This window comes from Narcine bancroftii, chromosome 1, assembly GCF_036971445.1.
Source record: "Narcine bancroftii isolate sNarBan1 chromosome 1, sNarBan1.hap1, whole genome shotgun sequence".
Taxonomy (NCBI): Eukaryota; Metazoa; Chordata; class Chondrichthyes; order Torpediniformes; family Narcinidae; genus Narcine; species Narcine bancroftii.
The window spans coordinates 263883620-263896004 of NC_091469.1; the positions used below are offsets into that span (position 1 = coordinate 263883620).

At 39.4% G+C, this 12385-nt stretch overlaps 1 protein-coding gene across 4 annotated transcripts in view; it reads right to left on the reverse strand.

The window, feature by feature from the left end:
- Nucleotides 1-12385, reverse strand: part of tkfc (triokinase/FMN cyclase) — a 38887-nt gene that overhangs the window by 25506 nt on the left and 996 nt on the right. For 3 of the 4 annotated variants that reach the window (XM_069897382.1, XM_069897384.1, XM_069897404.1), the window contains 3 exons: nucleotides 9509-9698; nucleotides 5630-5740; nucleotides 3323-3504 (listed from right to left, as the gene is read on the reverse strand). In XM_069897382.1, coding sequence (XP_069753483.1) covers nucleotides 3323-3504; nucleotides 5630-5740; nucleotides 9509-9698 — 483 coding nt within the window. Of the gene's footprint in view, nucleotides 1-3322; nucleotides 3505-5629; nucleotides 5741-9320; nucleotides 9345-9508; nucleotides 9699-12385 lie in introns of those variants that run through there. The other variant, XM_069897393.1, reaches the window with a different exon arrangement.

Sequence of the window (12385 nt, forward strand, 5' to 3'; positions counted from 1 at the left end):
ACATCAGTACTGAACATACAAAAACATGTTACTAAGGGAGCAAATTTCTGATTGTTGAAGTACATTCCCCAACCTCCAACACGCTGCTAATCTCATGGAAAACAGATTCCCAGATACACGAGGTTGGTGTTGAGAAACTTTCATGCTGCAAAATGGGAGCAGAGAGCTATGCTCCAAAATCTGTTAGTGAGTTTATATAATGCTAGTTGTACAGTCTCATCAACAGAAGATGAACACAATGCTCTCTGCTCAGTGCTATAAGAATGCAGTTGGCAATGTGGAAACTACTGAAACTCACAATGCACTCAAGCCAGCAGGCATACCAGTTGGTGTACCATAGTCAGGAGCTAGCCCATCAAGCACATCAACTCATCCTGACCAGACTGGGAAAACATCAGAATGTCAAAGTCAAGATAAAACTAATCTTCCATCCGCCAGGTAGCAGCCTCACAGGGTATACCATAGAAAGTAGACAGTCAGTGCTGTTGGAAGATCATCAACTCAGTGAAAGACACTCTTTGATCTGCCTGGAACTTGTTGGTCTTCCAGCACCAATCAGTATGCTGCAGTTGGCATTTTCCAGGCTGCTGGACTACATACTGAGAGATGCATTGAGGCTTGGTACAGCCAACGCTAAAGCTCTCTGGTAAGCCTAGGATCCTTTGGCTACCGTATATTGAGGGGCAGAGATTGGTGTGGGAGCCCCTCAAATAACATAAGTGGCAATGGTGCAATAAAAGGTTAGTGCTACAAGGCACAATTATTCATAAAATACAAATGAATATGACACTAAGAATGTGAAAAGATCTTACACATTTTTTACTGTAAATAAAGTTTTTTTGAATTTTTTTTTAAAAAGTAACTGAAGGGGGCCTGGAGAAGGATGCAAGGCTCCTTGTAGCAGTTCATCCCGGCAGCTGCATAATAAATGTCTTTCTAATTTACAGGTTGTTCCCAGGGACACAAGTAGAAACAGGCATCCAGTGCTGCTGGAAGGTCATCAACTCTGTGAAATTGTGGGTCTTCCAGCACAGTGAGATATAAGTAAGGAAATGCTACTAAATGGCACATTATAGGCTGCAGGACTATAATATGCTGAGAGATGCACTGAAGCTTACTGGGGCTTTGTGGGGATGGACCTAATAGTCTAGGCTTATTCTACCACTGGATTTAGGAGCTGAAATCGGTGGGAAGCCCTTCAAATAAAGGAAGGTGTATCACTCCAGGGTGTTAGGTGGCTACATAGGATGATTGGCAAACACTACAATTTTCAGAAACAAAATGTAATGGCAAGATGAAACGAAGGACGTAAGAAGGTTTGGCACTGTTTTCATTCAAGATTATTTTAATGTCATGCAATAAAACAGAAATGTGATATTACACAAAATTTTCTTTAGTCTATTGTAAGGCAGATAAAGATTCGAATTCAGCAGAAATTTCCTGGTGTCCCTTACAGTCAGAGAAAGAGAAGCAAAAGTCTCTCCAGAATCACTGAATGTCCATGGATTCACCTCCAGTGCTCCCACAGTCTCTGCAGCCACACAGCCTTCAGTCCAAAACATAAGCATCCTGAGCTCCAGATGCAAACCTCTGACATGATCAGGAAGCCTACAGCACCTTTAGCACCCTCTTGCATCCCAGTTCTGATGCGTGGTTACTTTTCAACTAGTCCCGAGCCAGTCTCCAGCAGTCAACAGCCAAGTGCCAGTCCCTTGCCTGCAGTCACCAGCAGCGTGGGTTTCTTGCCTTAAGTCAGCAAAGCCCCGCACTGGACTATACTGTAATGACGATCCATGGGTCATCTCCTCTGCTTCTCCTTATCAAACAGAGGGTGGTCTCCCAGTTTTCTGTTTCCCTGGAATATGCAATCCCTCGTGGCCACTACTGATCATAGGCATGTCCATCTTTGGCCCAGACCCCGTGGTCACGGGATTTTAAAATAAATCATCGGCTGTTTAACAGGCCGTTTAAAGCCTGGACAGATCTGCTGGCAGTTGGACTAGGTGGTTTGACCCCACTGGGGTGCACTCTATCACTGCACCAGTGGTAGCACTGCTGTACTCTTTGGCAGCACTGCCATTTTAAATTTTTTTTTATTGAAAATAAAGTTTATTTTGGAAAAAAAAATTCATATTTTCCATGCCATGATGGATACTCTTAAAATTGAGTCACTAGAGGAGACTAGATTTGGACTCATCATTTAATTAAGCTTCCATTGTATAAAAGTTACATTAAATTGACATGTTGATTATGCCACTTATATTTATTAAAAGATTTATATTAATGGTCTGCAGATTCTGCTCATGCTTTAACCACTCAATTCCTTACTGCACAAAGGCAACTCACCGAAAGGTTGAAATTAGTATGTAGCAATCACTTCCAAGCACAATCTGAAACTTGTCAGATCCAAGGCCCCTTGGTTGTGCAATACTTCTCTATTATTGGGATAATTTTCACATGATCACTCAAAGAGGAGGTCAAGTGAACTTAGTTTACTGAAATTAATCTAACATGTTAAGATGAGAAGCTAGAATTAACCAGTCTCCTTTATGAAATCACAGAAATTAATGGGCCAGCTTCCTTACTGCATGGTGATTGAACCTTAGAAATCATTGTGGTTCATGCCATAAATTCTAGGGTTTAAAACAGAGATTTTTCTCCTCAGGTGCAGTTCCCTCAGAGATTGGGGAGTGTGGTTCCATAGGGAAAACCAGTAGTCGTTGAGTTGTGGTGTCTTCGCAAACATGAAAGTGTTCTCAAATTTGAAATTGAACTGATACAGGTCATGCTGTGTCTCTTCACTTTCTGTTCAAGTACAGCTTGTCAATGAAGACATCTCTGTCTTAAGAATCACAGAGGTGAAGATAGAGTATTTGTGTGAGAAGCATGTTGTCATTTTGCAAAGATTTGATGGGAGTTTGGTTGTCAATCTACAAATTTAGGTCTGTAATAGATTAGTTTAAATGCGATGTGGACTGTCTGGCTAAAATTTGGCTGCAATTTCACAGACTATCAGACCATTTCAGGCACACCTTCATCAGATGAAACAATGACCAGTTGGCCAACACCACTGAGAAAATAAGAAATGTTTAAATGGCCTGCTGATCTCATTGAGTTAATTTACATGTTCCGCACTTAACTATCCATTAGTGTACTTGGTTGCAAAAATTGCAAGATATAAAGATATTACTTAAGGAGGGCCAAAGTTCTTGATTTCAACCTAACATCACATTATCAAACATCTATCTTACCTCTGCCTTAAAAATATTCAAATGATCTGCTTTAAATGCACTTCGAAGAGAGTTATAACAAGTAGACTTACTTTATGTATGAGAACTGTGCCACACAGACCCCTCCTGCCAGCTTTTTTCTGCCTGGTAAAGGCACAATCATCAGCTACAATAACCATCTCTATAGGAATTCCCTCCATTTTCATCTCCTCTAGGGCTAATCCAAAGTTTAGCCGATCTCCTGTGTAGTTCTTGACAATCAGCAGGACACCAGCTGAATGCATAGAGTACAGAAAAAAAAAGGGTTTTAAATATGTTGTACAGTAGTATTCTTGACTATCTAAATTCCATATGCAACCAACATTTAGTTCTCTTCAGAAAAACAATTCTTGCCAGTCATTAAGAAACACATGTATTATGGAAGTTTGGAAGTATTATGGTCTAAAATGTTTGGGGACCCCTGCATTGGAAGGAATTGGATACAAACAAAACTGATAAAAGACTACAATCATACAACTACAGAAGCCATAGATTTACAAATGGCTACGAAGACAATTTTCCTGTCATTACAAAAAAATGCTTGCCATAGACAGCAGCCACATGTTACAATAATGTTATACGATATGTAACGTCATTGTTTTCATTTTAACCTTGAAATCCAATCAGCCATTTAAAAACTAATCTCTATCATTACCAATTTTAGCTCAACTTCAATTTTGCATTCCCACATTAATTATCCATCATATTATCAAGTGTATCTCTCCCTTAAAAATATTCAAAACTCTGATATAAAAATTTCTTGAAGAAAATTGCAGACACAATTCTCTAGCAGAAAAAAAGGCACTGCTATATTAAACAGGTAATCCCTTATTTTAACTCTTATTATTGCAGTGACGCGTTAGCTCTAGATTCTCCCAGAAAGGTAACATTCTCTCCCTATCTTTTCTGTTGAAATCAGTCATGCTTTCGGGTATCCGTCAACGTACAATGCTAGGTTGCTGTAGAGGTCTACTACTCCATACATCAGGTACTGGACTAGTGGGCACATACGTGTCATGTATAACATTGGGGCACCCAACTAGTAAGTACAGGCATGTCCATATATAACATTGTATTGATAGGCACATGAACCATTATGGGAATATTGAACAAAGTAGGCACGGTTGGTGTAGCGGCACAGATGGTACAAGATGGCACAGTTGACGTAGTGGTTAGGGCAACGCCACGTTTGGGACCAGACCTGGGTTCGAATCTCATGCTGTTTGTACATTCTCCCTGTGTCTATGTGGGCTTTCTATGGGGCCTTCGGTTTCCGCCCACCCTTCAAAAACATACCAGGGTGTAATTTGGGCAGCATGGACTCATAGGGTCGAATTGGCCTGTTACAGTGCTGTATGTCTAATTTAATTTAAATGAAAATTTAATAGCCAGGGAAATGAGAGAAGTAGCAAAGGTGACTTTTGCACCAGAGTTTAAGCAAGGAGGAAATGTGGAGCAGGGAGTGGAGCAGCAGGGAAGCTGTGAGGGAGCAGCAAGAGCTAAGGCATTTAGAGATGGGAATGATCCCGATACAACAGTTAAGGGACACTAAAATATCAGATGAAATGCATGCAATACATAAAACAGAAAATATTATGGGGATTGCCATCTTTGAAAATGGATAAGTTGCCTGAAAGAAATGTATCCCACGTGGACAAAAAAAAGCATGGGAGAAAATTGCAGATATAATAACAATGATTTTTCATCGGTGGTAGAAGATAGAGAATGCAAATTGACAATATCACTCGATATGAAAGAAAGAGAAATACACAATGATCCATCAGATTTATTAGTCTAATATCTGTTAAGAAGAAATTATCAAAATATGTTCTTTTCAACACAATATAACTGTTTTTCTACACATATACAAATTCAGTGGAATAAATCAGAGAAAGCCAACTTGTATATGTAAATGTAAAGTCACGTCAAATTAAGTTAGGTGAATTTTTCAAAACTGTGATACAGTAAATTGCCAAATGCCTACATATTTTATCCAAGTGGGTTTTAAAACCAGTGCTAATAAAAAGGATAGCATGTAAAGACATGAAAATTAAACAGGAAAGCAGAAAATGACAACGGGCAGGTATTCAAAATGACAGAATTTCATGAGTGATTTTCCTCAGGAGATTTTTGGAATTGTGTCATGCCACTATATTTGTAAATAACTTGGAATAAGGCACATAAATCTATTGATGAACTAAGTTTGGTGTTATACAGTAAACATCTCCAACTTGTTAACAAGCAAGATTAATTTAGAGAAATTTGTTTTGCCTAATTTTTTTTCATGTAAAGTGGCAGTCAAAAGGGCATCTTGGGGACTTCTCTCCATTTTCTAGCGTACATTACTCATCTAGCCATACCTGCTCCTGCACTGACCACAGTTCGGATCGCTGCTGCAATACTTCCAGCCGGGGGAGAAGTGAAGACATTTCCTGCAATGGCAGCAGTCAACATTCCTGTTCCAACATAGCCTGAAGAAAAGAAAAAAGTAGATGACACAATTTTCTTGTTTATTTTCATTGTGTGATGACATTGTTTAAGGGTTTTATTGTATGGTATATGTTGAACGTTCAATGGGTCTGGAGAGGGGGTGGGAAGGGTGAGGTAAGGTAGGGTGGGGAAGAAAGGAGAGAAAATGCCACTGTGTATATTTAAGAGGGAAATGTTTGTATGTATTTTGATTGATATGGTTCACAGTGTGAAAAATTTAAAAAGGAAAAAAAATTTCCAAAATCCAGTAACAACCTCTGAATACAAGAGCTAACACTCACAAATGTGATCTTTTCTTCTACTAACTTTCTCTCCTTGAATCTTGAAGATTTGAACTACCCGGTACAATTATGTACGTCTTCATATATGCATTAAATAAAGAATAATTCTACCATCGGAACCGCTCTGAAGGAGTGTAATGGAAGATTCTAACCTGTTTTTTTAAACTTGCAGCTCTGGGTTCTGCAAGGCTGTAAACCTGCTTGTGTTTTAGAATCAGCAGACATAAGCTAAATTCCACCAAGGGGCCAGAGATGCTGTTATCTGACAAAAAGACATCTGTGTACCAAGAACATTTAATCTTCCTGCTTGTTTTGGTCACAGACTGTCAGAGGCCTTGCCTTGATGCAAAATAAACCATTGTATTCAAAGTGATAAGCTGAAAATTATGTTATTCGTTAGTAGCCTAGCACGCTAGCTTGCTTGCTTATCATTCTTGCTGTGCTGGGAATAGGTGCTTGGGTAAGCAGATTTTGGGTAATATAAGTCATGGTCCCGCTGCTGAAGTTTGAGACTCTCCGAGAGGTGGCAACATCTCTCAGCAAGAAGAAGAAGAACTTCTGGAGTCCAGCCAACGTCCCGGTCAGGGGAGGTGGAGAAGCTGCTACCGGCGCCCTGACAACCTACTACAAGTGTGCAGTCGTTGCCTCGCTTCGGCAGTTGGGACCAGTCCAAGCGTTGATAAGTATAGTTGGGAAGGGCTTGCATATTGTAGTGTGAAATCAGCTTTTGAATTTGTAATAAACATTTGTATAAACTGAACTGCTCTTGGTGTGTGTGTGTCTATTTTCTTTTGGTAGCTCAAACACTGTGACCAATTTAAAACGAACAAAATGAGAGGTATAAGTTTACCCAAGACAAGGAGTACTTTGAAAGAAAATGTTTCTGACACATTTACAATATTTGTATCATTTACATTTCTCTGCTCACAAAATTATATAATCTTTAGATTAAAACATTATCATGAAGTATTCAGCAAAGTTTGCAGTGAACTGTAATCTTCCACTTTTGAGAGTTCAGCAATTGGCAATAACTGGGGAGGAGGTAGAAGAAAGAAAAGAAAGGAAGGAGGCAACAAAGCCCACAATTTCTGTAATTAATTCAGTGCTACCAATAAATGCATTTTCAATTCTTCATTCATACAATCCTACATTTTGTCTTTCTCCGGCTACTGACCATCATACTTGGCCAGAATGCTAAAATAAAATCAAACACAAAATCAGCATCCCAAACCAAATTTATCAGTCCAAATATGCCGACTACTATAAAAACATTAACTGAACACAAGACATTACTTAGTGTATGTCTCAATCACACCTACACCTGTTCTACTGCTTCTAAGCAGAACTACCCCATTGAATGAATCATGATTGATGGATAATGATAACTCAACACTTTAGCCTGTAGTCCAATCTTCATCAATAACAAACCATGGATTTGCACTTCCCTGGAACATCTAAGAATGAATCATACATGTTTACCATCTTGGTGTGAAATTGATCCCTGAATGAACTTTAAAAACTTTGGCAAGGGAAAGGGTACAGAAGATATTTATGACGACAATTATAATAATGAGTTTATTGAATATATTGTAGAATGTTTACAGTGCATGAAAGTCTTACTTGATGCAGCCAAATAGAGACTTAATAAATTCAACAAACTGCAGTAATAACCATTAATTAAATTGAGATAATAATTACAAAAGATCAATAATAAATAATCAGTTACCATAGAGCAAGAAAAAAAAGTGGAGTTACAAAAGTGCAGCATAGTTAACAATTAGTGTAACAAGGGAACATTCAAGGATGTTGACTTCATTAAAGGAAGTGAACTATAAAGTGCTGTTAGGCAAATTTAGGCTGTTTTCTCTAGATTTTCAGAGGCTGAGGGCAAACCTGATAAAAGTTTATACAATTATGGGAGACTCTGATAGAACAGACAGTCAGAATTTAAAAAAAAATGTTACAAACTAGAACACGTGTGTTTAAGGTGAGCCAATATTTCTTTTTATTTACACAGTGTGGAAGATGCCTGGAATGAGCTGCCAGTATCGTGTGGAACCAGATATGGTAATAGCATTTAAGAGGCTTCTAGATAATCAAATGAATATGCAGGGATAGAGGGATACTGTGGCGAGCTCTCCACTGGCCACCGTGACAGAGGGGCACCAAAGAAAAGGTACAAGGACTGCCTAAAGAAATCTCTTGGTGCCTGCCACATTGACCACCGCCAGTGGGCTGATATCGCCTCAAACCGTGCATCTTGGCGCCTCACAGTTTGGCGGGCAGCAACCTCCTTTGAAGAAGACCGCAGCGCCCACCTCACTGACAAAAGGCAAAGGAGGAAAAACCCAACACCCAACCCCAACCAACCAATTTTTCCCTGCAGCCGCTGCAACCGTGTCTGCCTGTCCCGCATCGGACTTGTCAGCCACAAACGAGCCTGCAGCTGACGTAGACTTTTACCCCCCTCCATAAATCTTTGTCCGCGAAGCCAAGCCAAAGAAGAACAGTGCAAGCCACAGGGTTTTATTTTCATTTGGGCATCATGTGGGCCATGTCTTTACTAAAACTGCCTATTTACATGTCCAAACATTTCCCACTGCTCACATTTCAGCTCATCTTTGGCATTTCAACCTTCAGTTTTATTCCCTAAAGCATGCCTGACTGGTTTTCTAGGTGCTTTCTCCATGAATTTGGCAGAGGGATGTCACCTTGTCCCTCCCATCCTCTGTAATCTTGTCCAGATCTAGAACTCATGTTCTCTGATCACTCTTGAATTTAAATCTATGGCCATTGACATTTAAAAATGTTCTGCAAAGTCCCAAATAAAAGGCTAATTGACAAGAGAGGCCCTTGGAGTTCAGGACAGTGAAAGCATTAATTAAAAAATGGCTTGAGTATATTAAACATAGATTTGTAATGCTTGTTTTTCTAGATTGGAGGATGGTGGATGGCTAAGTGCTGGGGACCACTGTTGTTTTGGGCACACATTCATAACTTATCAAAAGCAGCAGAATGATTTAAAGAAGCTCAATATTCAGTCAAGACTTCAGTATATCAGCAAAAGAAGCCAATTTAACAATGTAGCAATCTTCTAATCTGTGGAAAGGGATATTGAATTAAAGCATTACCAGCTGAAGTATTTAGGCAGAATACACAAACTTGAACTATGATTAGTAAAAGGTTTAAAATCTGATTGAGATATACCAAGACCAACACTTTGTAACACTATCGACCAACCACATTAAACAGGGAGTTATGATTAATAGGCTTTAATTACCTTAAAACAGCAACATATCTCACATGTTGTTGGCTCGATTCCAAGGGCAGCTACTGAGGGAGGAGATCGGGCATAACAGCCTTTATAGGGATTTTCGGGAGGGAGGAGTCACAGGTTCAGGGAGTGGGCCAGCTCACGCAATACATACCTACATACAGTGGTTGCACCACACCCTTGAGAATTGATACCTGCATGAGCTGGTTCATGTCCAGAACCTCCTCCAGACAGCAAAGCCACTTTGCCTTTGATGTTCTTCAAATCTGATCTGATCACTATACGATGTCCCTGGACCAGTTGCATTCCTACATTCCAGGCCACGAGCCCCTCCAAAGCATCATCTACACAATGGTCCACAGAGTTTATCAACTTCTTAGAATGCTAGGGCAAAATCAAAAAAAAATTAATTCTCTCTCAAAAGAAACTTTTTTTCCCCACACAGAGTCCATTCAAACTGTGTTCTGTAGTTTGCAATAAATGTTACATGCAACAACAAATTCTGTTGAATTTCACACACAAGCAGCCTGAGGATATAAGGATTTGATATTGATTGCACTCTTGTCCTCACCACCATTACCAGACTGAAAACCTGGAAGACCTGACTTTTTAACAAGTCATTCATCACCCCACATTACTCCCAATTTTGCCTTTGGAACCACTTACTTTGGAAGTGAGAGATCTCAATTGACAATGGAATCAAATACTGCACAACAGTACTGGGACCTCTTTTTTTTTCAACAATGAATGAATTGATGTTATGGTTGATAAATTTGCTGCTAATACAAAGAAATGTCAAATAAAATGTAAAGAGGACATTAGGAGGCTATAAAGGGAAGTGAACAATTGAATAAAGATCTGGAAAATCAAGTAAAATGTGGGAACATATGATATCTTCCTTTTTGGTTGAAAAAAATAGAAAAGCACACACAAGATGCAAAAGGATCCATCTAGTTTAAAGCTTGTATTTGGGTACAGAATTTTTTTAGAAAAACTGACAAAACGATAGTTGTGAATGTCGGGAGGTTATGTTTCATATAGATAAGACTACTTTTGGGCTACTCCATATTGTTCTCCTTATTTTCAGGAAGGATGCTGATGCATTAAAAATAGTTCATACAAGGTTTACTGGACACATCTGGAATGGGCATATTGGGTTTTACCAATAGATTTTAAGAGGTAGAGGTAATTTGATTGAAGTGATTTTTTTTTCTCTTTCAAAGGACCAAGAGTCTTTGGGACAGTGAACACGGCCTTTCAACTATTACACACAGATGTTTGAGAAGCAAAGGCAAGAAAGGTCATTGAAGGTAAATGGAAATGTGGACTGGAGGTTGGTATCAGATTACCAATTATCTTTTTGAATAAAGGAACAGGTATGAGGAGTTGAGTAGCCTTTGCCAGACTAAATACTTTTAAATTAAAAACTTTTTTTGAAATTTATCCACCTAACATTCATAATACATCCAGAGTAATTCACAGGCAATGATTAATTCTAATGTTTGTCAGTGACTTGTCAAGAGAAGTTGGCAGTCAAACTGATCGCAGGATACATCCTAAACAGAAATTGCCTTTAATGGGACTTTGGTTGAATGAATGGATTGGTGTCAACAGTAGAGGAACAGGAACTGTGGGGCAACTTTTTCCACACAGAGAGTGATGGGTATATGGAACAAACTGCCTGACGAAGTGGTATGGATGGGTACAATTCTAAAGTTTAAAAGAAATTTAAACAAGTACATGGATGAGGAATTTTAAAAGCAAGTAAAAGACAATAGATTGAAATAAAAACACAATGCTGGAGAAACTCAGTTGGTCAAATATGCGTACTTAATACAGCAAAAATTAAAAAAAACATTTCGGGCCTGAAGCCTTCATCAAGGTATGAGCTAAATGAAGGTAGGCGCCTGACTAAAATGATGGGTGGAGGGGCAGGGGAGGAGCACAGGCCTACAGGCAAGAGGTAACGGGTGGATAAGGGAGGGAGGGCACAACAGCAAACAGGGGAGGGGTGATGCCTCTGTGAGTGCAGAAGGAAGGGGGTGGATAGCTAGAGAAAAGGAGACAGAGAAGGTTAAATGGGATATGGGGTGAATACAGGCAGGGGATACGAGTCTGGGTAGACAACTTGGTAACCATGGATGATGGGCTGACGGGCCTTTTTCCATGCAGTAAAATATACTAACTCCATTACTAGCTGCTCCTTATCAAACAACATCAAATGTGATTCGATGTATATTTGAGGAAATCAGAATCAGAATTAATTGTCAAGAACATGTCACGAAATTCATTGTTTTGTGGCAGCATAGATTTTTTTTTAAAATTGAGACATACAGCACGGTAACAGGCCATTTTGGCACACGAGTCCGTGCCGCCCAGTTAACACCCCATTAACCTATACCCCCAGTACATTTTGAACAATAGGAGTAAACGGAGCCCCCAGAGAAAACCCACGCAAACATGGGGAGAGCATTCAAGCTCCTGACAGACAGCGCAGGATTCAAACCCCGGTCTGGTCCTGATCGCTGGCACTGTAAAGGTGTTATGCTAACCATGCTGATTGATGGAAGCAGGAAAGAAACCAAAAAACACGCAGCAATCTCTCTGAATTGCACTAAGATGTTCACCTAGCTCTGTGGTGGAGTTTGAACACTCACTAGCCAAAAATGAATCAGCTAAGATGGTGATGCAAAAAATAGTGTCTTTTCACACCCATGCCAGTGACACCAACTGAAACGACAATAAGAAAATCACAATTCTGCCATGAAACCTTCTTCAATGGGTTATGCTATTTTATATATTCATGAATATTATCCCAGAAGCTGCTCTTTTACAATGGGGAAAATGTTTTATTTATTCTGTAGTGATAAGGAGTTGATTAGCAGAAAATCAAGAGTTGATTGGACAGACGATCAGCACATGGGAAAATCGGTCAGATATTGGGAGCAATACCTGCGTAAATAGTAAAGAACTGGTGTCAGCAGGGTCTCTAACTGAGAGGATCATTCTATACAACAACAGCATATATAGTATACAAGAACACACATTATATGTCAAAGAGACACGTGCCG